The sequence below is a fragment of the Meleagris gallopavo genome, chromosome 1 (assembly GCF_905368555.1).
Source record: "Meleagris gallopavo chromosome 1, MGAL_WU_HG_1.1, whole genome shotgun sequence".
In the NCBI taxonomy this organism is placed as follows: domain Eukaryota; kingdom Metazoa; phylum Chordata; class Aves; order Galliformes; family Phasianidae; genus Meleagris; species Meleagris gallopavo.
In genome coordinates, this window is record NC_139404.1 from 103020524 (window position 1) to 103047410 (window position 26887).

Sequence of the window (26887 nt, forward strand, 5' to 3'; positions counted from 1 at the left end):
GAGTGCTGAGTTCCTGTTCAGATTGGGAAGGCTGGATGAACAGGAGAGCCTTCAAACTGTAATTCACTGCTGTTGGGAAGGTAAAATTGTCATGTTTCTCGGCTCTGCCTTAAATGAGGAAGTTTTACCAGCACCACGATGTCAGTGAAAGCTGGCATGAAAGCAGCGCACGGCTCATCAGCACCTGTGCCAGCCGCAATCCTATTAGCGGTGCAGCGGAAGGCACTGGAGAGCTGCAGCTCCGCATTAAGAGCGGCGCTGAGGCAGAAGCGTGGTGTAAAATTGCTTTGACATTTTTTAACGAGGAAGAGAAGAGCTTAAGAACAGGAGGCACAGCGTGCACCAGCAGCCCTCTAGCGGGAAAGCAGTAAAGCTCTGGTTTCGGTCAGCACAGCTGCGTGTGTTCCGGAGGCTCTGCTAACGCGGCTCATGCAGGCTCAAGGAGAAATAGGGGTCCTTGGTTACTTTCTCATTCCACGGAATCGTAGAGTAGTTAAGGTCGGAAAAGACCTCTAGCCGCCAATCCGTCTCCACCATGCCCACTAGCCATGTCAATAGTAGCAGAAAAACTGAGACGTGGGTTATTCCAATGAATTAGCGGCTTTATCAGAGCATCCCTGACCAGCGGCGAGCCCCAGCCGGGCGGCTCCTTTCAGCCTGCATCGCCGTCCGGCTCGCCTGGGGCTGCGGACACCCCGCTGCAGCGCCCGGCGGGGTCAGCACGCCTGCTGGATTCAATTACCGCGGGCTCGAGCCGAGCCCTGGCCCCCGCCCCCTCCTCCTCCTCCCGCTCGCAGCGCGGCGCTCCCGGCGGCAGCGTGAGGAGAAGCGGGGTGGAGAGGAGGCGGCGCCGGCTCCGACGAGGGGCGGCAGCCCGGGCCCCCCGCCGCCAGCACCGCTCCGCCCCTCGCCGCCGGCGCTCTCCGCCGAGCAACTTTCCGCCCTGCGGCCGCTCGCCCCGTTCGTCCGGGGCGAGGCGCGGGGAAGGAGCGGCGCCGGGGCCGGGCATGCCGGCGGCGGCGGGCGACGGGCTCCTGAGCGAGCCGCCGGGGGTGGCGGGCGGCGGCGGCGGCGGCGGCGAGGCGCGGCGGGCGGCGGCGGGCGCCGAGGGGAGCTTCCTGGCCGCCTGGCTGAGCGCGGCGGCGGCGGCCCCGCGGGAGAAGCTCCGCGACTTCCAGCACACCAAGCGCGTCGGCAACTACCTGATCGGCAGGAAGCTGGGAGAGGGCTCCTTCGCCAAGGTCCGCGAGGGGCTGCATGTGCTCACCGGAGAGAAGGTATCTTGGACGGGAAGGACCGGCCGGGGCGGGAGGGCAGCCGCTCGGTGGCGCCCCGGGGGCTGTGGGAGTCCCGGCGGTACAGGGAGCGGTCCCGGGCTGGGGCTGCGCGACCTGCGCCTTGCGGGGATACTCGCCTGTGTCAGGTTTGTGCCTGTGAGAAAGCGCTGTTTAAAACAGCACGGTACGCAGTGTCCTACCGCTGACCAACGACGGTGTGAGCGGTGTGTTTTTGGTAGCTCGGTACGTAGACTTCTACCACTGATCGGTGACAGAGTGCAGACACTCCTCGCTCATTGAAATGATAGGAGGTGCTGCGTGTGTCTTTGGCGGTGTTACGGTTCGGTGAGCAGAAGTTGGTAGTTGATAGTGCTGCACATCACAAGGTGCCCTCACGTGTGTTTTTGTTTCATCTAGTAAAGAAAATCCACCGAGGAGCTCTGTTTCTCGTCTCCTATCTGCAGTCTTGTAGCGAAGTCTTCCACTCATCAGTCAGGCTCTGTCACGACTGATGAAGAGCAGCGGGCGCTTGGCTGTACATTGAGCACGGCATGCTGGAGAGCCCCGCTGCAGGGCTGTCCCGCTCGCGTTGAAGCTGGCTGGCAGAGCTCTGCTTAACACAGGGCACCCCGCTGCTGCCGGGTGAGCTGAGAGCAGCAGTATCTCCTCTGGCTCCAGCAGCGCTGCACGTACACTATTGTTAGGGTTGCATCTCTACAGGGTTCATGCAGTTCTAGGCTTGTTTTTTTTTTTTTCCTTCTTCTTCCGATAAGTTTGTCACAGAGTTAAATTTTGAGTAGAGCTATGAATTTCCTCATGACAGAAATGATTGCTGTCATATAGGAATGCAAAAAAAATTTTTTGTTGTTCTTCTCTTCTGTTACCAAGCGTGTGCTTCTCCTTGGTAACAGATACATCCAATGATCCTTCTGTTGATAAAAGGCACATGCACACACACGTCCTTCCCACCTCCACTTTTTGGGTTGCTACATTTATCTCTGTCTGTGAAGAGGCAAAAATAAAAAGCCCCACCACACGCCCCTCTATCTCAGCTGCCAGGGCTCTTGCTTTATTTATTTATTTTTTTTCCCCCAGTGTCTTGAATAAGACATGTTATGACAAAGTGACAAGCAGAAGCTCTAGGAGAATCTAGAAGAATAGGCTGCCTAGGGAGGCGGTGCAGTCACCATCCCTGGAAGTGTTCAAGAGCCATGTGGATGTGGCACTGAGGGATGTGGGCAGTTGGTGGGGATGGGTGACGGTTGGATTGGGTGATCTTAGAGGTCTTTTCCAATCTTAATGATTCTGTGATCTCCCTTTCTTCCTGCTGAGCCTTGGTGTCTGAGTGCTGTCTGACCTTATCTTCTGTCATAGGATCAAATCAGGCTCTTGCTGTTGACTTCAGTGGGTAAAAAGATCAGTTGCATAGTTTTAAACTCACTAATTAAGGGTCCATCCTACCAGAATATGCACCTATTTCATTTCAGATATTTATGGATAAGCAATCTGAGTTAGTGGATGGAGATAAGGGCACTTAATGACTTTCTTCAGGTGAGGTCCTATCTCAGTGCGGTTCCTCTCTCTGACTGGAGGGGGAATGCTTTCCATCCCACACACGGTCCCACCTGAGGATCTCACCCCATCCAGGGAGCTGGTGGACATTCAGCTCTTCAGGGCATGTTCCTCAGCCATGCTCTTGTGTGGCCTCCAGCCAGAGGAGGCTGAGGCGTGCCCAAACTGGATCTGCCTCGCAGCTGCTGGTAGCTCTGCCTACACCGAACCCACCACAGGCGACTGAGCTCTGGCTGTAACATGAGGAAGAGAAGGAAAACATCTGCTTCCTTGGACTCCTTTCCCTGGGAGTGTGTTTGGGAGGAGGCTGAGGCTGGCAAGTGTGGAAATTGAATGAGGAGAGAAGGAAAGAGGCAGCGTGAGAGTCAGGATTGGCAACACTGGGGGACAGAAGGAGGTTCTGTGGGAAGAGGAGATTTTCATAGAATCGTTTGAATTGGTAAGGACCCTTTAAGGCCATCTGGTCCAACACCTGCAATGAGCAGGGACACCACAGCTCCGTGAGGTGCTCAGAGCCCCATCCAGCCTCGCACTGAGTTTCTGCACAGGTGGGGTATCCACCATCTCTCTGGGCAACCTGTTCCACTGCCTCACCACCCTTACTGTAAAAGACTTCTTCCTTATATCCAATCTAAATCTCCTCTTTTTTAGTTTGAAAATGTTCTTCCATGACAAATGTTTTATTGCCATGGCAAAGTCCTTCCACAAGAGCAAACCAAGTGCTGGAGAATTAGGATCCATTTGGTGCTCCAGTGTCAGAGCCTAGGTGAGCAATATTGGGCACAGACCTCCCAGGAACAGCTAACAGAGTCAGGTTGATGCTAACAGAGGTACCCAAGGCATGAGTGAGCAGCTGTGTGTGACAGCCATCCTTGGCCATCTCTCCATGCCTACCTCCATCCCTCAACCTCAGGAGTGACACCACACTCATCTGGAGTTTGAGGGGAGCATTGCCCTATAATGGAATGGCACTGCCCTGCATTCAGCAGGGTGAGGGGAAAGATTGACCGGGCTTAATCTTTGGGTATGTTCATTTGCAGGGGAAAGTTAATCTGCAGGAGTGTGCACTTAACATGCTTGCAAGTGGGGCACAGTGAAGCAAGACGTGGAAACAAAGCCTTCTCCTGCAGACAGCTCACTGGATTGCTGTAGTCACTGCAGTTTTCTAGGCTGGTGCTTTATGAGCCTATTATTCCAGGATTAGCGCCTGCATGTACTTTGAGATAAAAAGTAATTGACATCTGATTTCTGTCTTGTAAAGCCGTTGTCGAGCAAGGGCGCTGCCTATGTTTCAATAAAATTGCGGTAGTAGTGTGAAGTAGGGGTCTTACTGCTAATGCCTGGTAGCTGTTTTGGCACAGTCCAAACTGTTACGGTCACCAGAATATCTGATTTCAGCGAGGGTGCCCAAGCAGGTTTTGATTTGCAGCAGACTTTAGTGACTATGGAGGAGTTAATGCGCATTATTGTTACAGAAAATTGTGTATTTAGAAATGAAATCTGTGGATTAATGAGTCTCCAGCTAGGCTCAGATCCATTGCACTGACACAATGCATTGTACAGAATCAAGGCAATTGCAGAGTGAATGCCAAAAATCTGCCATTACCTCACCCTGAAATGGCTAGAAGCTGAAGAGGTCTTAGAGAGAGCACAAGATGCTGTGGGCCAGGCGCTAGTTGCTTTACCAGCTGCTCCAAGGGCAGCTGGATGGGCTGTGCGTGTTGAGTGCAGTGCGTGGGACTGGAACCAGCAGCTCCTGAGCACGAGAAGGTGAGCTAAGGTGAGGCTTTAAACCTTCACTATGAATGTCTGTAGCACTGGATTTGAAATCAAATCTTTTGCAGCACTTCTCGAGGTTTGTATTACCAGCATGTCAGACATGTTATTATTGTCTGGGCTGGAGAAATGTTTGGTAATGCCTGATGCAATTAAGTGTATTTTAGCTGAGCATAGGAGAATGTTGAACAGATTATTCTTTCCATTGCTTTTGAATAAAAATATCACAGCCTATAATCTAACATTTTTGGGTAGAAGGCTGATTTGTTAGATCAGCGCAGGCAGTCTTTATTGCCAGTCCTAAGGAAACAGTTTCTCTCTGAAGAGCGAGCCAATTTAGATTTAAATTGTGGCTATGAAACCCCGCTGGGATAGCTGCATTGTTATACCGCTAACTTGCGGAGCCTCTGCCCAGGATACTCCCAGTTTGTTCCAACCGTTGTGCTTGAGGCTCAGCATGGCCTGTCACCGGGCAGCAGAAAGCAGGCATTGCAAGATAATTTTTTCTGTAGTTCTAAACAGCCGAAATTACATTCCCTATCAGTGCAGCAGGGGTAGCATCATGCATTCTTGGTAGACTGGTCGGATCGTGCCATCTGCTGTGGACCTTGATGAAATGACTCCATAACCCTCAATGACTCCATGTGGCATCGCAGGATGGCCCTATATTGAGGAGAGAAAATGGTGTGAGCTGAAGTCTTCATAAGCAAACTTGACCTGAGATTGCTTTTACCTTACTTTGAAGTATAGTATTTGTCTCTACAAAGAGAGAGATGGAGGCAAATTGAGTCATTTGATTTCTCATCTGCTGAAAAATGTGTTTATCAGTTTCTCTAGTGCTATTGTTACACTCCAAAAAGGGCCATTTTTAGTTACAGTTAGTTGAGTGGTTTTCTGTAACAATGTTAGTGGGAAGCAGCTGCTAAAAATACAGTTTACCAGCTTTTATGAAGGTAAAGCAATTAATATTGAAAGTGGCCTTTTCACAAAAGGGTTTGCTTTCTGAATGCATTTCTGTATTAAAAATGCTTTAAAAAAAAAAAAAAAAAAAAAAAGAAAGAAATTAAAAAGCTGTATTAGAGACTCCTAGAAGTGCTACGTGGGCAGTGCAAGCGCCCTGCAGAGAGCTAGCAACACCCATTGCAAACCCCAGGGAGGGAACAGGGGAGGTGTTCTGAAAGCACACCTGGGCAGCTGTCTCACAGGCTCTGTCCCCTGCTGGTGGACGTTGGTGGCATGTAATTTTGTGAAATGCATTCAGAGCATCACTGGCACGCTTCTGTTTGAACATCATGCATTTTTCAATGGGTGCGAGGCTTGGAGAAGCTGCACCTTTGCTTTGGGAGCTCTAGATGCTTCCAGAGAGGCAAAATGGGATGCACTGGTGGTCTGGCAGGTTGTGTGACTGCCTTGCATCAGCCAGCGTGGTTGTCTCCTGAAATCCTTCCTGTGACTGAGAAGACTGTTAGACAGCTTTTACCCTGGTCTCAACATCTCATTTCTAATCTCCTGCTCACGTCAAAGAGTGGTTGTTGAGTTGCTTCTGGATGTACCACCGGAAGCAAAGGCTGGAGTGATGTGTTTTGCACGGTTTCCATCTTCCAGCAGCTTTCCCTGTGAAAGTCACCAACCATTCAGGAGAATATAGGCAGGTGGACGTAGAGAAGCATGGACAAAGTAGTGCTGGTGGATAACAACAGATGTTACAATGCCATATTTTCCCATGCTGTTGTGTCAACTTTGCCTTGAGTAAATTTGCTGTTTTCTACTTGTGTTCCACCATGGACTTGAGAGAATGGAGGCTTGACTTGGTGGCCAGAGGCCTTTGAGCGTGTTGGCAGATGAGATTTTTGCATCCTTTCTGCCCTCAATTACTGTGCCACCCCTATGACATTCCTCTTCTCTGTTTGGGAAACAAACATGGTGGACAATTCCCACTGAGGGCTACTGCATCAGGATTCACCGCTGTCAGACTTGTCTGTGTCCCGAGAGTCGAGGCTGCCCAATAGTATTGCTGGCTTGAGAACAGAAAATTGTGGCTTATACTCACACATAGACCTGGGATCTTAACCTTTGGTTTGAGTTTTCAGGTCTTTGTGTGCATGCAGGTTGCTTTTGAACCATCTTACAAAGCAGATGGGCCAGGAAGTTACTTCTTAGTAAACAAAAGCCAAGTTTCTGGTGTAGTCACTGGTCTTCCAGTTCCAGACTTTCCTTTTGTCTTCTCCAAAAACTGTAATGTTGCAAGTTGCTTCTCCTTCAGTGATACTTGTATATCAGTTTCTTTGACCTGTTTGTGCTCTCACTGTAAATATTGAATGAGTAGTTCTCTTCTTAGCCATTTCTCTACATATTTTTCTCTTTTATCTATCTCCCCAACCCCCCAAAAAAAAAGCTTGTTTAGAGAAAGTACTTACCATGAATTTGCATGGTGGCTTTCTTCAGGGGTGCTTTTTATTTTTATTAACAGCTGCCAACCATTACACCTGGATGATGTGTTATGATGCTGCTTGTAATTATAGGCACCAAGGAAATGAAATGAGGGTGTTCCTGCAGCCTTAATTTTGACATTTCTGTGCTTTTAAGTGTTTGCTTTCACAGCTTTGACACTATTCTTTTCACAGAAGCTTGTGTATATGCATGTAGATGCATAATTTGTATTGAAGTCTCTAAATGTGTGCTTTGTTAACATATGATGCTTCATATGATTTGAAGGGTGCTGTCACAGTTGCGATGACATGAGGAAAGACTTGGCTGGAAGCAGGACCAGAGAGCTAGTTGCTTTGTCAGCACAAAGTTCCCCAGTGTGTGTTACGAAACATTTAAGAATTTGACAATGAGGCAGACTGCTGATGTGCAGTCACCTGCTCAGTCTCCTGTAGGAGCACCTGCTAACAGTTTGTTCACAACCAGTTGCAGCAGGCACTTGTTATAAAGCTACACTCTTGCCTCTAACCCTTTTCTATTTTGCCCTCTCAGAGTAAGCAGGTATAGGCTTGCATAGGCAAGAGAGCCTGTTAATTACTGCAGCCTGTCTTCCCGGAAGATTGTTTTAATATTTTTCAGCTGTAGCTTGCAACTTGCTCTGCACTGAGCCGAATTGATGCACATGTGGCAGTTGCTTATCCTCTTGAGATAATCTGCTTTCAAGTTTGCATTCAGCGGTTTTAAGGATGTCACTAACAGTGCATGTCAGCAATGTGCTGCTTTTCATATAGACCATCACAATTTTAGTGACATAGGCAGGTTTGAGGAAAGCTGAGTGTTCAGGTTGAATTGACACCAGGTGCTGATCTTATGTGGCATTCACATCTGGATCCTTGTGTTTGTTCTTGCAAGTTTTGTATTTTTAACGTATTTAATGGCGTGTAAAGCTGTGAGCCTGTTCTTGCAGGCATGTGTTACCTATAAGTGTCTTGGCAATTAAAACATTTCTTTCTTTCTACGTCTTGCAGTTTGCCACATCTCCTTCTGCAGTAGGAGCTGGAGAATGCTACTGTAGCTTCTTTCCTTTAGTGGACATAACACATTAGGCATCTCTGCCCATTTGCCCTTGCGAGTTGTTTGTTAGCCTGCACTCAGGAAAATTGAAGTTATTAAGGAGCAACACTTACCCTTCACAAGGATATAACTCCATGAGTAAAGCGGTCATAAGATGACACAATGACCCTTCTGGTGACTGAATTGAAATAATAGTCTAGAAACCAAGCTGTTGTGTTCTATAAACAACCATATATAAATGAGCTGGAAGTCTGAGTGCGATTACATTACTCTTAAAGGTCTTGAAGAAGGATCTTAACCCATCTATAACAGCCTGCTGTAGGGAGTCCAGTGTGTTGCAGGGAGCCTGCTTTGGCAGGGGGTTGGTCTTGATGATCTCTAAAGGTCCCTTCTAACCCCTACAATTCTGTGATTCTGTGATAACCAGTGGTTATGTAAATATTGGCCAGAAAAAGAATTACGTCGGTTGTTGGCCGATCTCCTTGAGGACATGAATGTAGAGTTGCCAGTGCTTTTGGTGGGCTGATTGAGCTGGTGCAAATGAGGAGGACCAGGAAGGCTTTTTGTGGTAGGTTTTACTGGAGGAGCTGCAACCACAAGCACGACCGTGGGGCCCACACTAGGACAGAGCGTGCTCATTCCTAAGCTGATAAGGTAAAGCACTGTCAAACCTGTTTGGTATTGAAGCAGAGTCAAACTTCCTTCTCATGAAGGGAAGGACCACTTCAGGAAAGAGGGAGATAATGTGGTCTGAGAGGGGAGAGCACCCACAAAAACTGATCAGAATGCTGGTGCCGCCCTGACCAAGCTTTTCTTTCTGTGAATGCTTTGCTGCAGTAGTGTGCTGCTGGGCTACAGGCCTGGCACTTCCAACACTTGTCCCAACAGTGCTCTTCTTGTTCGTGGTGTGCCATCAGAGCTCAGAGGAAAATCACCGCAACAAAGGGAACTAAAAAAAGATAAGTTATATATACGGAAGTTCTTTTGCTCTCTGCCTGTTGTGGAAGATTGTCATGGAAACATTTTTTTTTCTTTTTTTTCAGGGAATAAATTTATTTTCTGTGAATAATGCCCACAAAGGTAGGAGAGAGAACATATATGTAAGAAGCTTCATTAGGGATGCCTAGAAGTTGTAAATGTTTTATTTCCTATATTTGTATCACTACAAAGGAGGGTGATACCTGGTCTTCAAAAGCAGCATCTCCTGTTGATGTAACAGACATCTTTTTTTCTTTCTTTCAGTCTCCTCTAAGTCAAGTTTATTGATCACTGAAATGCAAAACAGGGGTTGTTTAGCATGAAGTATGGTACTCCATGATTACGCTACTCTTCAAGTCCACGATCATGCAAGTGGGAAGCAACACTAACCACAAGGTTTCACACACAAGGCTTGGTGTTGGAGGAATTTTATTTGGTATCGAATCTCTGCTTTTGTTTTCCCCCAAGCAATTTGAGATCCTCATCCATCTCTCTGTGACAGAAGTTTTCAGCATTGAAAGGGCAAGTTGTAGTTTATCAAAAGCAGCTGGATAGGATATGGTTCATTTGTAACCACAGCATAATGCATGCCTTGCTGTGCCTCAGCTCTAGCTGCTTCCCAGTGTTCTGACAGCATACTGGGGCCATGTCTGGGTGGAGGAGGCCTCTGTTTCCCAGCAGTTGTCACACTAATTTTTCTCCATGATAGCTGTGAGTAGCCATCAGCTTCAGACAGTGTAAGGTAAGGACTTTGCACATCTCAACCGGTTTTCTATCTGCTGCAGTGTCTGCACATCAGATTCCCATGCGTTTGTGTGACAAGACCTGAAAAAACATCTTTCCTGCTAGCTGATAATACCTCGAGCTCAAAAGAGATTTCGTATTGAGTGATGGACAGTGTTTTAGCATGTCAGAGAGCTTCTTTTTGCAAAATAGCTAATATTTGGAAAGTGATACTCAGCAAATATTTTTCCATTTCAATGGCTAGGCAAATCCAGCTGTTCCAGGCATTCAGATACACGCTTTCTTTTGGCAGTACAGGGCACAGGCCTGAAGGCTGGTTTTGACAAGTTTCTAAGGATTTCTTGAGGAACTTCAGTATTGCATCCTCATTTATATTTGCCTCCGGCTTTCTGCCACCGCCACGTCCATCACTCCCTGCATAATCTCTCTTGGCTTGTGTAGATATCGTTAGAGGCCAGGGAGGTAAAAAATGTGCTCTTGTCCCTCGGGGGACACCATTATTGCTACCCCATTAATTAGCTGACCCAGAGAGCAATGAAAGGTCATTGAGTTTCTGCCAAAGGCTAGATAGACCCCAGCCATGACCAACTGTGTTCTGCCTATAGATGAACCTATGCCCGCACCCGTATCTCATGCACATTCAGCTGATTTCGATGTGTAGCACCAAGCAAAAGTGAAACTTGTTTCTGAAACTTGAGTTTCTGTTCTGAATGTCTGGGAAGGGCAGAACTGCTGTCCTTCCTTTCGTCAGGTAAGCGTATTAGCTTCTGTTTGTAAGTGGGGAGTAGGCAGTTGGCTTCACAGGAACAGCAGAGTAGTAGGACATCCAGGAGAAGATAACAGTTGTTACTCGTGAAGTATAGCATGAAATTACCCATAAATACGGTGTGAAGTAAAAAACATATTGAAGGGAAATATGGATGAGAATGGCTCTTCTTCAGTGAAGCGGAGCTGCTCTGTGGAAACAGACCATGTGAAACAAGGCACTAATGCATTAGATTAGCAGTTACCTTCTTTTTCCTTCCCAACTGACTGGAGGAGGAAGAGAAAGATGGAGTAGGAATTACAGAAATATGGGGAATGTCATGCCATGTGAAAGGGACTAAGGTAAACTGTGAGGAAGTTCTGGAGCACAAGTCTGATGGGGAATGACTGAGGGAATGTGGGTTGTTCAGTTGAAGAAGAGGAGGCCCAGGGGAGACCATATCATTCTCTACCTCCACTTGAAAGGAGGTTGTGCTGAGATGGAGGTCGGCCTCTTCTCCCAGGTAACAGAGATAGGATGAAAGGGAATGGCCTCAAATTGCACCAGGAGAGGTTCAGGTTAGGTATTAGGGGAAAAAAAAAAATTCTCAGCACGCACAGTGATGCAGTGGCACAGGCTGCCCAGGGAGGTGGTGGAGTCACCATCCCTGGAGGCGTTCAAGAGCCGTGTGGATGTGGCACTGAAGGACAAGGGCTAGAGCAGTACCAGGCATGGGCTGATGGTTGGACTGGGTGACCTTAGTGGTCTTTCCAACCTTAAGGATTCTGTGATTCTCTGAGCCTCTCACCCACAGCCTTGCAATGCTGTTTATTTTAAAGCCTTCATATGGTCTGCCCTTGCACGTGGCATGGTGGGAGCAACCTTATAGTATGTCCTTACGAACTCCAGATTCTTATGGAAACGCTAATTTTGCTGTGCTGATGCAGTAGGCAGCCAGATGTGTGGGTGAGTTGGGCTGAGTGTAGCAACATCAGTATTTGCATGACTCTCTGTGACACTTTGTGTCTTCAGTGCCACAGAGCTCAAGCAAAGATCTCAGAGTTTTCTAAATTTGCATCCCCTTGATGTCACTGCTAATGGTTCCCAGAGTGTTTTGCCTAGCTCTGCTAGGACAGAGCTATTCTCCTCACCTGTACAGGCATTAGTGCCTAAAGGCATCATGGTTATCATCATCCAACTGGACTTCCTAAGTAAGCTGATGTTCTCTTTGGGAGTATTTGTATCAGTGTTTCATTGAGTTATTGCATACTTCTAAGAGTGGGGAGGGTGGGAATTCAGAGTCTACTTTCATCTCAGTAATACAAGATGTTCCTTTCACTGCTTTACTGCACATGAAAAACATGGATTGTGTTTGCAGCGTTTACAGAGTTTGCCCAACTTTATCTTTTGGGAAGTTAATTTTATTTTTTTTTTAAAGAACTATCTGTTATTATCAGCAGTCTTTTTCTCATGCAGGTACCTGCAGAAAATCAAGTTACTGTTTATCGTTCTTTTAACTAAAAACTTAGAGCTTCAGTCTGTAACTCTGTCAAGTATTTCATGGACCTTGGACTGTTCCTGAAACTCTTTTCAGAAGCATCTCTTTGCAAACTTTTAACATCATAACCGAAGTGCTTTCACCACAGTTGGTTGCAGTAATCTAATAATAGTCCCTACTGCCATGTACAGGTGCAATTAATACCTTTTCTTCCTTTAACAAATACATCCTGCTTATGCTTTTTAAGGATTACATTTAGGTTAGCTGTGACAGCAAGATGGTTCATTTGCTTATTTAAAATAATCCACAATCCTTTTGCACGTTGCTGGGTGCTATCTTTGTTGCATTGTAGGTAATGGTAAGATTTTATCTTCTGGTGCTTTGATTCTTTTCATTCAGGCTGCCTTAAATCTGAAGCATATGAGCATACTCTGAACTACTTTTCTATTTAGAAAAGTTTATGCTTCTTTAGGGGCTGATTTAAACCTTCCCTGACTGTCTGGTCTGCCAACAGTGAGTGGTCCCCTGCATACTAACACATTTGTCCTGTACTTATCTTTGCAGTAGCTGTTTTTGTCTCTTGCTAACTTTTGGCTTAAGCTGTCAGGGACTCTGAAGAGAAGAGAATATTTTAACAGAAGTGACTCCTCCCTACATTTTTTTTTAATTGTTGATTTTCCTAATGCCAGAGCAACTAAAGAAGGGAAAAAAAATTATATTTATAATATGTATTTGATTCAGCTGTCCCACAAAGAGCAAATACAGAAGTTATCAAAGGCTGAACAGCACCACTCAAGTGTAAAGTGCAGAGATGATACTGCTTGTTTAATGTAAAATATCAATGCAACTCTCACTGTACAGCTACTGAGAAGCCTTTTCAGTGTGTATATATGCATATGCATATATGTTTAACTCAGACTCAGTTCCTCCTATGCCATTCGTAGCAAGCATACCAGGCAAAGATAAAAGGTATCAGATGGCCATGGTTGAATGGTTGCTTTTCTGTATCCTTGATAAATAGAACAGATGTTATTCTTGTGGCAGATCTTTTGCATTGCTCTAGGTTTGGTTGATTGCTGACTTCACTGAGATGAGTGACAAGGCTGTAATGAGAATGGATAACAATTGCTTATCTTTTTGTGATACTTTTAGAAATGCTCTGCAGTTTTGTCTGACAGCAGTTCTTGAAGGGTGAATAGGATGCCATCATGTGTTAAGGAGCTGGGAGCCATGCAGGGCAGCCAGGAGAGCTCTGCCAGCAATGTCCCCCAAACAGCATTAAGCAGATTCTCTGACATGGCTGGTATGGGCTGCATGGCAATTTGGCCAATGCCCAGCAGCAGGCATATTGTCTTCCTTACATGTTAGTGATGTTTACTCCTCCAGAGGAAGTTAAGTTTGTGTTTTATAATGTTGCCTAGACCGACAGTCGTGGCAGAAAACCTCTGATTTCTTTCTGTCCCGAGCAGAGTATGTGTGGCCCTTTCTGAAAGAGTACAATTTACTGATTGCTGGTATGCATTTACTTGGACGACCCTTTTCTATAATGCTATTTATTAAGATACCAGAACTTACGACATATGAAAATATTCTTTGCATTAACTGTTAAATCACAGTAAATTTTATAGTACAGCAGAGTACCTTTTTCACTGCCCAGTGAAAAAGTTGACATTTTCTAATTCTTGGATTGAGTTATGTACAGCTTCTTATATGTCTGGTTGGTTGGATGCCCAAACCAAGATACTCTTAAAGGGATTGCTTTCAAGAATGTACTGAGACTTGGGCAGGCTTCAAAGTTAGGTCTGTCAAATATGATTTGAATTGGCCACCCCAAATCACCAAACAGCTTTGAAAAATAAGCTCAGATTTTTGTAGTAAGAACAGTGGTAAATAAAAAGCAAGCTAATGCCAGACAGCTATCACCAAAAGGAGGGAAGAAAATTAGCTCACTGCAAAAGTTGTATTGGGCACTTCAAAAAAGAACTGGAGATCAGCTTGCAGTAACGATGGCTCTAGAGAATATCTGCATGGTATTCCTATTTGTCTCGTTCTTCTGGCTTAGCTTGAAAGTTTGGTTCAGGATGGAGGCCTGGGCCTTCCTATTAACTGTCCTCCCGGCTGCACCCTGTAACCTGTGAATGAATGGTCAGGGTGAACTGGGACAGTGCTGAGAACTGGCTCTGCTGCCTGGCTTGGCATCACCTCCAGCAGGGCTGCCAGAAGTAGTTCCTGGGGAGGAAAAAGAAAGAAAGAAAGAAAAAATATAGGAAAAAATTAAGGAGGGGAGGCAGATGGGAAGTGGGGTGTCCCTCCAATAGTTCATAGCCGGAGTTTCTTCCCTTGTGTTGTGTTGGTCTCCTGGCCAAATCCCACGGTGCCTGCTGGATTCTTATTCAAACTGGCTTCCTCTCTGTTCAGCTGAAGTTCCTTTTGGCAGAGATCTGCAGGAACTGGCTTCCTCTTATTTAAAGCTAGGAGGGAATTTTCAGAGGGAAAATATTCAAGTGGTTGGAGGAGTGAGAAAACTACTTAAGAATCCTCAAAATGTCATACCCTTATTTTGTGAGGTCACATGCAGCCTTCTGTTCTCAGTAAAGTTAAACATGTTGTAACACTTTTTTGTCAGACTGGTGCCACTGCCATGAAGCTGTTCTTCTAGTCGGTATTGCACGTGTCTGACATGAGTATTGTTTAAGACCTCTTGACTTTGACTCAGCAAACAGGTCATTGAGAAAACCCATTTACTGGCAAGCAGAAAGACTTCTCTTGAGATGCATCCTTCTGCCAAGTGACAGCCTGCACAAAGACACTCAATCTGGTAGGCAAGAAAAAATCCAAGGCTGCTTTTGGACCTGAGTTGTCTGAGTGCTAGCTTACCATGTGACTGCAGTCACTGGCAGTCATATGATGGTTAAGTTAGGTTTTATTCAGGTGGAATTATGGTATGTCTTTAACTAGATGAAGCCTGATATTCAACAGGGAAAAGCTGGATAGAGAGAGAGTTTTTTATTGTAAAACCTCTGAAAAAAATACTGCTCTCTGTCAATTCTGCGTGTGTTTGAATATTAGCCCTATGTATTGGCTCTGGGGCTTCCTTGGGGAGCTCAGCAGAAAGCCACTGCATGCTGCAGGCCAGCTGAGCCTGAGGCAATGTGTGCTGGAGAAAAGGCAGACTTAGGCTTGGCAGCAGGATGCTGGTACACTTAGCCTTTTGTGGGGGATCTGGTGAGGTGTATTTGCAGAGCTGAGGGCAGGGGTCTGCTGCTTAGGTAAGTTGTTCCTCCATCAATAGGTTTTTCTCCACCTTGTAACTGGGGAAGAGATGTGGAGGATGGAACAGACAAGGACAAGCCAAAGCATTGTTAGTCCTTGTGTAGGACTGTGGGGAAACCCAGCAACTTTCCCTGAACTGCCTTCTGTGCTTTGTTGCAATTCCTTATGTTGAGGCATGGCTGTTTACAAAGACGTTGCAAAATGTGCTTTCTCTGGATGCCTCAGTCATCCAGCACCTGAAGCCCGTGCTCCCAGTTTTCTCCAGGCAACATCTGGTCCTCTGAACTGTCTCTTTTCTGCTTTTTCTCAGGTCATTGCTATGACTGTTTTTGTGCTGTCTGGTGCCAGCCAACTCCACCCCCTGCCTCTCTCTGCAGCTCCAGAAACCCTCCTAAAACACTGACTGGCAAAAATCGTCCACCCACATGTGTCAAACGTGTGCCTTTGTTTGGGTGATGGCACGTGCCTGTACTTGCTGATGTTGCTCTAGCTGCTGGGTTCTGCAAGCATCGTGACTGTCTCCTCCAACTATCTTTGCAGAATAGTGGTGTTTACACTTCCCCCTCAGCTCCCTTCCAGTATGCTTTAGCCCAGCCTGAACTATTTTAGTGCAACGATTGAGAGAAGCAGCAATTGCTCATATGATGTGTCACACCATAAACTTTGGAAGGTAATTCATTCCAGCAGTAATTCTAGGATTCTGGAACCAAAAATACGGCCTGTTATTCATCTCTGTATCTCATAGCATAACCTAAACCATTTATTTATTTACACAGAAAAGATTTACCCAAAAGCAAAGCGTTGAATGTCAAGAGCCACTGTTGCTACATATTCAGAATAATTACTTGCTTTATCATTTGTTTTTTAGTTCTATGCCAGTGTTGGCCAACAGTTCAGATCAGGTGATAGAGAGCAGAGAGCCCCTATATGAAACCTGGGAGAGCAAAACAGAATAATTGCTCTATCTGGAGCAGGTTATGAAAGCTTGAACACATTTGTTTTATGGTTAGGTAACATCTAACATCTACCGTATTTTCTGTTTTGAATGCATTTTCCTTCTATATGGATGGAATTTTCAGATATGTACACAAATACATGAGGCTGTGCATATTAAATGCACTGGGGCACATTCTTTCTCCACTTACCCTGGGATAACTCTGGCTGAACTCAAAATCAGGGATACTGAGCTAAGTTGACCCTAGAGTTACTGAGTGCACAGTTTGATCCTTAGAATTCTTCTGTATGCTTCAGAATTGAATTGTATATTCAAGGAAAATACAAGAAACCCAAACAAACAATCACAAAAATGATGAGAGCTCAGACAGTGCATACCCATTTGCACAACTCTTGTACCATGGGACACATTTCATTTAGTAAAGGAAAGGGACCCTACAAGAAAGCAAAAGCGAAAAGAGCAGTGCAGAGGGAAGAGCATTGACTGGGAAGGCAGGAAAATACATGAAAGGAACAGGACAATCTGGGATGAGCTGAGAGGGAGAGGTACAAAAGCTAGATGCAGTTATGGAGAGTGGATATGGAAGTTGATAGGCTGCTTACGTGTTGGGGTCGACTGTGTATTTTTCCTTCAGATATATCAAGTTTTCTTTAAAGATCTTGGGTTTTGAATCAACACTGAGATGGGGAGAACAGCATCCGAGATATTCCTGTACTGCGGCATAGAGTTAGGAGAGGAAGAAAGGTGCTGCTCCTCCTCCAGGAGCAAAGCAAGATGGCGCAGAAAATAGTGTCCTGTCCGTTATGGGAAATGAAGTCTCCTGTAGGCTTAACTGGCATTTCAATCTTTTCTTTTCCCTGTGCGAAGCCATTTTGAAATAAAACTGTTATTGCCTCTTTTGTTAGCTGTGCTGACAGACTTCTTGGACCCAGTGTAAGGGACATGGAAGGTACTGGAAGTGTAGCCCAGAGTAAAGGGTGGGTATGAAGACAGCTCTGCTGAGATAGGTAGGGTGCCTGTCCAAGCATCCGTTAAAATCAACGGAAGAATTTGTCCTTAAGGCACAGATAGCAAGTTCTTTGTGATAGTAAAGAAATTGCTAAGTAATCGTGTACATGTGGTTGGCTCTGTCCCTCAGGTTCAGGTGTTTGCCCGTGTTGCCCGCAGCTCTGCTCAGCCTGTGTAGGAGATACGCATGCATTTAGTAATGTGCTTTTTTTAGTCAGTGAATTCAGGATGATTTCCTGATATGTATAACAGGTTGCTGCTCCACTTTGTTAATAATCCGTGTTGTGTATCCTGCAGCTGTGGAAAATATCAACATTTTGGTGTGTGGTTGGTTTTTTTTTTCCAACTTTTGCAGAGGTTGTGTTGTGCTGCCAGCAAACAAACTGGTATATCATGTTTCTGTTACCCATTAATTTGTTTGTCCTCATCAGAATGACTTCTGTGGTTTGCTGTCCAAATCTACGTGAGCCTCTGTGTTCTTGGTTTTATCTCACTAGACGGAAGAACTTACTAATTTAAGACTGTTTCCTTGGTGAATCACCTGAGGGTTTCAGAAATGGTTAAGTAAAGCTCTGATTTGCCTGTTGTCTTATCTCACAATGAAATGATCTTTCTTTAATGTGACTAGTCAGGAACGTAGCTCGCAGGCACTTATGGCTCTGATGCTTTTCCACATTTCACCCAGGCAGCTGTCATGCATGTGGTGTTTAGCCTTGTCTTCTTATCAAAGGTATTTCATTAGAATAATCTTCTAACAGCAGAAATGGATCCAGATAACAATGAATACCATGACACTGACTTCTGGTTGTTAAACTATTGAGCCCAGACTCCTGTAGTTTTATTCTTCACGTCCTCTGCCAGTAAAAACTTGTCTTTGACTCAGTCAGTCAAATGACCTGGGTCTATTTTTGTTGTTGTATGTTTTGGGTTGCTTTTATTTTCTAAAGGAAGACCAAATTGTTCGCTACTTTAAACTTTCCTTGGCTTGTGGAAAGCAAGGTAAGGCTAGCCAAGCTGGGTACTGCCACATGCTTTAATGTGTGCTTGGCATTTCCCATGTGAGGAGGGTGGCCAGCTGTGCTTGTGTAACTTTGTCTGCCTGCTGTGGAAGACCAGCAACCCCCCATGCCATGAATTGTGATGATGTAGTTGGCTGCAGCTGGAAGCATGCTGTGAGTGGGTAGCTCATCAGCTGCGAGGAGGGATGCCTGTTTAACTTGGTCTGTTTTCTGAATGCTGAGAGTTAGCAGTCAGGTCAGTAAAACTCCAAGGCTTTCTGCTTGTTCCTCCTTGTTGTAGGAGTAAGGTGATGCAGGAGATCCTCCCAGGCCACATCAAGGCATGCAGCAAATATGCAAGCGTAGCATCTTTGTGCCTCCCTCATGGAGGGCAAAGGAATTGTGACGTTTCTTGTGCCTTTTGTTGGCCTCGTACCTGTGCAAACAAGAACCTTTTCCATCAGTTCACGCAAAATTCAGTGTCACACAGGAATACCAAGCACAGCATCCTCATCCTGGCAAACTGTCACTTCGGTAACAATCACTGAGCTGTTGGGCTCGGTGCATGCATTGAAGGACTTCCTTTGTTGCAGAGCTCTGAGGAAATGAGCAGGGGAGGAGGATTCAGCAGCGCCTTTGTTGCTCAGCTGGCATATGCTGTTAAATCATTATCTGGCACAGCTGACCTGGAAGTCTGCAGCACCCACTCTAAATAAGATATCTCAATAAATAGATACCTACAAATTTGAAGCAGATCAAAGCAGATACTTTTATTGAAATAGTTTAATACCTCTGTTAAAACAGTAAAAGAAATCAGATTCTTTAAGCATGCTGTAGCATGCCTTTTGTTCTCGTGTGGTGTTCTGCACCAGCAGTAAGAATGGAAACACTTGGATAGGGGATAGCAAATGCCGTGATGCAAAGTCCCCTCACTTCTGTTACGTGCTTTCATGATGAGCTTTGGTTGACATGGACAGCTCTGTATAGTGCTACATTTAAAAACAAAGTTTTGCCTTTTAGGGTTTTGCAAAGTTGCTCAGTTATAGAGGTAACAAGGAGATTGTTTCTCAAGTCTGCTTTAAAAGAAAGTAGGAAAAAAAAAAAAAAAAGGTGCCAGGAGAATGGTACCAAAATAACTTTGTTTTTCATTGTAATTTTTTTTTTCTTTTCAATCATGTAAAAACTAACACTTGGCTATAGTTTAAGAAACTTGTCATGGAAACATAGAATCTCAAGTCGTGTGGCCTATGCGGGGAAAAGCCAAATATGACACATCTTGTAAATATCAACTTGGAGAGTTTCTCAGAAAGTAGATGACATTAAATGTCCAGCATTGTGTGTGCTGAGTATTTGGGAATGGTTAATGACATTGTTGCCCGCCCTTTGTTACTGATTTCCTCGCAATAACTTTTATCTGTCATCGCTCAAGGGGATAAAGAGCTAAATTGTCAGTGGAGGCTGGGCTTGCAAAAGCAGCTGTTTTTCTGACCTGGGTAGCTGTGCCTGAAACAATGGTGTATCAGTTGAGAATGACATCATTTTATTTATTTGTTTTTATTTTTGAGATTGTTTGTGCAAGGTTAAAGCAATAAATCACTAATCAATTATCACAAATCAATTATGATTGCTAACAACCCCCTCTCCTCTGTTTTTCACTAGGTGGCAGTGAAAGTAATTGACAAGAAAAGAGCCAAAAAGGACACTTATGTCACCAAGAATCTACGGCGGGAAGGGCAGATCCAGCAGATGATCCGCCACCCAAACATCGCCCAGCTGCTGGACATTCTGGAAACTGAAAACAGCTACTACCTTGTTATGGAGCTGTGCCCTGGCGGCAACCTGATGCACAAGATCTATGAGAAAAAGAGACTTGAGGAGCACGAAGCACGCAAATACATCAGGCAGCTCATTCTGGCAGTAGAACATCTTCATCGGGCAGGCGTAGTTCACAGGTAATCTTAAAAACCCTCTCTGGAATAAATGCATCCCAGAAGCAGTATCTATGCATGAATTTATGTAGCAAGGTGACTTCCTTTTCAAAATGTATTTCAGCCAGCTTTTTGGCTTATCTTTATGATACTGTTTAGATGTTCAAATTTTAGACAATAAAGGTATCTCCAGAAAGCACTTGCCTGAAAGTTTAACGTTAGGTGAGCACAGAGGAGCTGTACCAACTCCATGTCCTTAAGCATAGGCCCATGCTACTGTAGTACTATTTTGCCTCTGAAGCTCTGTACCACTGTTACCTAATGAGCAGCTGCACTGTTCCTTTGAGGACATTGTCTCTGCTGTTTTGCAGGTGGAAATGCAGCAGTGCAGGGAGATGAACCCATTTGCCCAGTGTCAATCAATGACACAGATGGGATGAACCATAGAATAATTAAGGCTCGTAAAGACCTCTAAGATCACTCAGTTCAATCGCCAGCCCACCCCCACTATGCCCACATACCCCAGTGCCACATTCACACAGCTCTTGAACACCTCCAGGGATGGTGACTGCACCACCTCCGTGGGCAGCCTGTGCCACTGCCTCACTGCTCTTGCTAAGAAGAAATTTCTCCTAATATCCAATCTGAAGCCTGGTTGGGATGGGACCACAGAAGTCCCTTGTTTGTCCTTCACTGCTCTTTCCACTAATCTTATTACCCCAATGGGACTTCACAAGACTGGAGAAAGACGAGTACAATGCAGAGTTTGTGGCTGTTTAGTTCATCTCACAGTATCTTCTCAGGAGAAACCCAGAGCTGATACTTTGTGATGTGTTTCTTTCTTTAGGACCTTCTTTTAATCGGTGTATAAGCAGGATGTGGATCTCCTTGCAGAAGGATGCTGTAGTTAAAAGTTCACCTGAGCTCAGGGAGAAATAGGACAAGTTAATCATGCACAAGTCTGCTGAGGGTTACAGAATGAAGTATAGCCATACCATATCTCTGCCTGAAGTCCATGAGCAGCACCTGGTAGAGGCTGGGAGAGTGCAGGTGGAGATATCACACATGACTGCTTGTCCCTATTTCCTTCTCCATTTCCGTGCTCTTGGCTGCTATGGAGACAGGAGGATGGTGGGCTGAGTGTACCTTTGGTCTGACCCAGTATGTCTCTTATTCTGTTCTTAGGTGTATTTATAGGGAGCTGTCTAAGAAAGAGACCACACTTTCTAAATTTGGGCCAACTGGAGTTAAGTCTGAACTCCCACAGACTTTGCCATGTGACACCAAGCAAGTCGTGTAGGCCCCATCCTCTCAGTATCAGGAGCCAGGCACCTGGATACTTCTGCAGATTTGCGTCTTAGTCTCTTAAACCGTGCTTACAGTGTAGAAGATGAGAGCCATCATAGGTGCCAGTCCACAGGGCTGCTGTGCAGGCAGTAACCCCCCAGATGTGCCCTTCTGGCCCAAAAGCTGCTTTTTTTGGTCTTGAGGTCTCTCTGCTTGTTCCCTGTGATCCATTAGGGATTGGTGCCACGAGGACAGATAACCTTGGGTGCACTGAGGTCTTATCTCGAGCTAAACTTCTGGTACCACTGTAATACAAATATTTGAGCAGCAGCCAGGTTTAGTCTGTAGGTTCTCTATCAGCAGTTGAACTGCTGACCTTTTTAAATTATTAACCCCGCAGTTTGGGGCATTGGAAAGGGGAAAATCTACTTATTGCTTTAGGGGATCGATTCGTATCCCATACATATGGAAAGGGGGTCAGGAAGGAGAAAGGTCAACATTTCTCAGATGGGCAGAGAAAAAGCTGTCAGGAAGAGATGAGAATGCTGAGCTGCTAGCAGCAGAACCTCTCACTGGAAAATCTGCCCTCTTCTTACTGGCATGATGTCCAGTGCACTTATGGGGGGGCTGGCAGGACTGGTTCCCCTCTTGATCAGAGAAGATTCAGACCCATGTTATTCATCCAGATAACTAGCAGGCCCAATTCTGTTTTTATTGTTAAAACATTTTCTCTAGCTTAATTGTTCAGCATCTTCAGTCATGCTGTTAACAAGGTACATAGGGCTGCATGGGGACACAAAAAACATGGGCAGCCCAATCCAGATTTCTTCTCCCTCTTTGCATGCAGAGAGATGGGAGAAAGACTGGCAGTCACCGCTAGAGCTGTCCTTCAGCTTCTTGGGCTATTGACTGCGGCAGCTCTAAAAACAGACTACTCAGCTGAAGAGGGGGAAAAAATAGTGCAGAAGGCTGATTCATGCTCACCCTGGATGAAATGACAGTGTTCTGTTGTTGTTATTATTGTTATTTTTAAAGCAGGTAAAAATAACGGCGCTTTCATTGAGGTGGTGGTGGTGATCTGTGGGCGTTTGCAGTCGCTGTGTGTGAAACAAAACACGGCGCTGTAGGCCGGAAAGCGGTGTGCTGTTTGCCTCTCTCAAAATACTTGCATCATTCACACCGATTTGGGTAGAGCATTGAAAAGTATTCACTGAACCACTGATTACAAAAGTCACCAGCATTTTGTCTGCATTATGCAGGGAATAATCTAGATCGCTTGCTGCCTTCTATAATTCAGGGTGAAAAAGAAGCCGAAAATAAGTTGTATGAAACTGGAATACATTATTTGATGAATATTACTCAGCCAGCTTCATGATTTTCAATCAAGACTTGGCATGACAGAAAAGCACACGGATCTTTGGAAAAGAGTTGGGACCCAGAACTCAAAAGCAATGCTTCTTTTAGGAAGCAGTAGGATATGCAAGCAGTCTGAAAAAACATCAAGAAATCTCATTTTATTTAGAGAGGGCAAAAAGCCCGCACATGAGTTTGACTCTGCTTTAAATGATAAGTATTTCATTTCCTATGTTGTACAAGATCTGCAAGCTCCCCGGTGCAGGAACAGCATCTTTGCTGAGTCCAGTTTTCAGAAGTCTGACTGCTTTCCTGAAAAAGAAAATACTGCTTTTCTAAATATAATTTCACATAATCATTTGTGTTTCATTCCTTTTATCAGCAGAGTTGGTTGGCTGCTAAAAATACACTTGCAACAAGCTTAGCTGTGAATCAGGTAGGAATATTTATCTTTCCCTCTGACAGAGGAAAACAAACCCAAATGGCAGTATCTGGTGAAGCTTTCTCTTTTCAAAGGGTGTTTACACAGGCCTTCATGCTGTCAAAAGGCAGGATGAACAATAAGCCCCTTGGGAGGAGAGTAAGGGCAACAGAGAAAACGAAGTGAAAGCCTTGGTGCTTGCAACTGCATCCCACAGGAAATTCTCAACAGCCCTTTTAAAGTCATTTTAGCAAAATTCAATTCCATTCAGTGCAATTACTGTCAGGATGTCAAAGAAAAGAATTTAATAATGTATTGGTAGTGAAGGTAGCTTTCTGTGTTCTCCCTTCTCCAGTCTCTGTGGCAGTATATTCATACCTTCCTCTGCCATTTTGTAATTAAAAGCAGAAGAGGAGTTTGAAAGACAAAAGAATATACCTGAGGTTTTGAGCAGAGTTTTTATATTATTTCATAAGTCTCCTGTGCTTTCCCTGGCACACCCAGAAGAGCAAGGTGATGTCATGATGAGTTGCTCAGGGTGTTGCAGGATTCCTGCCTTGGTACCCGCTGCTTTGACATGTTGGCTTTGGTAACTTCCCTCATATTAATTTTAAGTGCCAGTGCTTGCTGATGCAGTGTTTGTGACAGCACTACAGAACAAAGTCTCCTTTTGAAGTGCAAAGCTGGTTTGTCTTTCTATTTTATGTCACATTTCAAAACTACCTTTGGGCATTCTCTCTTGAATTGCTCTGCTGTAAACAAACTAAACATTGTGTTAGTAAAAACAATGGACTGAAATCCACATTTACAGATGCAGCCGCATTGAACTCAGGGACTTCGTGACTGATAGTAACAAAAAGGAGGAAATAACACTTTGATAACAGAGCAGTGTCTTTTGAAGTGTCTGATAAGATGATGATGAACCCAAGTCTCTACACCCTTTCCAGCTCTTTCATGCTGCTACAAAGTGAGCTTGTGGGTTGGTAGTTGAGGTGTGATTTTATGTGGCACGAGTCTGAGATATCTTGCGCGATGCAGCAGGTTTGTGTTGCTTAGTGGAGCTGCTGGCTTGAGTAAGGGTTTCCAAAGTGGTCTGTGAAGCTTTATGCAGAGCCAGGGAAAAATCAGCCCTATGAACAAAAGAAGAAACTCCAAACCCAAACTGGCTGTCCTGTGGAGCGTGTCCCACTCTCAAGAAGGGAAACTGAAGGTCTCCAGCAGCTTTGTGTTTTCTCCACATCTTGATTCTACCTACTGTGCTACTTGCACAGCCCTCACAGTCACGAAGCAGCTGTGTCCAACTCCACAAACCTGTTGAAAAGTGCAAGCCACATGCAAAATTATGAGGACCTGCAGGGACCTGTGTGTATGCTTAGTACTTAATTGCTCTGGGACTTCCCATTGACTTCCAAGAAGGACTTCAAGTATTAAATCAGTCACAGCAAGTAGCTTGTATTCTTCCTTGCAGTATACAGACATTAAAAACAAGCAAAAAAAAAATAATGAAACCCCAGAATAAATATGCTGGTATGTATGCTTTTTTTGTTTGTATGATTGTAATATTGTGCATAAAATTCAGTGTTCCCTAACTTTTGAGTGCAGTGGTGCTGTTTTCCCATTGCTGTAAGTTAACGTAAATATTCAAACCAAGTAGTGACTCATGTAAGTCAGGTAAATACAACGGTGACAATAGTAATAATGATAAACCAAAACCAACTCTGTCCATGCACTTATGTTGTAACCAGACAGAACTCACATAACAAAACATTTAGGAACTTGAGCAAAAATCTGTCATGTCTCTACAAGGTGACCTTAAAACATATATATAAAACCAGATTATACAACTACACGTTTTGTCAAAATGAAATAGCAGGTAATTTGGTGTATTGTTAAAGTCACTTAAAGCAGTCACAGAATAACCCCTCCATTCCAACCGGCCTTGTCCTTGTCCAGACCAATAGGCTCTATTTGTAGTCCTGCAGCCCTGGCTATGGGTGCCAGGTTCTTGTTGAATATCAGCACTGGTCTTCTATGTGCACTGCTGGTGGAGTGACTGCTCAGAGGGATCGGGCTGCTTCATGGTACTTCACGTGGGCTTCATGCCCACTGGAAAGACTGTGTCCATAGCTGCAGTGGATCTCCAACTATGATCTAGTCCAGCTTTTCTTGATCTGGTTTTGTACTGGCTTTGTCTTGCTGAGTCTGATTAACATGGGATCTTCTCATTGGACTGTACCAAGGAGTGAAAATACGCTGTTGTAGTTTTCAGCATCACACAAGAAGTAGGGCTTTTGTGTTGATGTGGACTGACAAAAATGCAGTACATGTGAACTGCTAGATCAGCTACCACTTACTGGCAGGTCTGCTGAGAACAGACATGTGGCTGAATGGCTTTAATTAACCAGGTCTGATTGCTGACTATACTGAGACTCTTATTTTTCTCTGTCAGCTCTAACATTCCCCCTTAATATTTATCCTTGCCTTTAACATTGAATACTTTTAAATATCTTGCATTTGTTTTTAGCTCTTCTATTGCTCATTTGTTATTCTAATTGCATTTCTTTTCACCACAACTTATACTTTTCATCTTTCCTTCCTCTTTCCTTTAGTTTTAAAAGCTTACCTTTTCTTTGCTGATGTCTAAGGTATTCAGAACTTTCAAATCTCCATGCTTCTTGCTTTGAGCAATTGCGCTGAGTATTTCAGCGTATAACTTGAAACCCCATTTACTTCTACTGATTTTTCAAGTCTTTTTTTCTTTCCCATGCTGTTTTTTTGGCACTCTCCCCTGTTAAATACCCGGCCCCAATATCTTTCTAGAGTCTAATCACACTGTCTGTGGAAAAATCTCCATCTGCAAGCAATAAAGACGTGACACGTGAAGAAATAAACCCTTTTTTGGCAGTGGGGGGAAGCAGAAGTGGGTTGATCTGGATCCATCTGGCAAGACATATCAGTCTTGTACCAAGCAATTGCTCAGCCGTGGTGGCTGCCATACAACAGAAGCTCCCTTTAGAGGAGACAGAGAGGTGGATCTGTAGCATGTTGTGTTGTATGAAGTTTCCTGCAAAGAGAAGAATGCCACCAAATAGCTGAAATTCACAAAAAAAAAAAAAAAAAAAAAAAATTAAAAAATAAAAAAAATTTGATAGGTATATGTGTTATTTGTCCAGTTTCTTTTTGTGCATGAACTAAGGAAGATCTCCAAGAAGGGCTAAGTAGGGTATGGAAACATCTGTTGGAGGAAGATCTTTGTGACTGTATTGATGAAGTGAGTGTCATCCTACATATAAATACTTTTTTTACAGTTTTATTTGAAACATAGCATGGGCATAAAATGAAGTGGAAAGGAACATTTTAAAAAGGCCTGGAGTTGGTCATAGCTAGTTTTCGTTCTTTCCCATGTTCTTTACGCTTTGTTTGGTTTGGTTGGTTTACCTGTCTTACTTTATTAAGCATTTTATCTTCATCTGCAATATTCCTCATTACTCCCTTTGCTGTACAGAGGCAAAATACCATGGATGTCACTGCCTTCCTGTAATTATAGCTGATGTCTTTATTATCTAGTTTTTT

The 26887-nt window shown here is 44.5% G+C and overlaps 1 protein-coding gene across 2 annotated transcripts in view; it reads left to right on the top strand.

The window, feature by feature from the left end:
• The first annotated feature begins 782 nt into the window (after positions 1-782).
• Positions 783-26887, top strand: part of HUNK (hormonally up-regulated Neu-associated kinase) — a 57576-nt gene continuing 31471 nt past the window's right edge. The window contains exons 1-2 of one of the 2 annotated variants that reach the window (XM_085241880.1): positions 783-1277; positions 19985-20277. In XM_085241880.1, the coding sequence (XP_085098006.1) occupies positions 1008-1277; positions 19985-20277 (563 nt within the window). In that variant the 5' untranslated portion in view covers positions 783-1007. The remainder of the gene's footprint in view (positions 1278-19984; positions 20278-26887) is intronic. The other variant, XM_085241886.1, reaches the window with a different exon arrangement.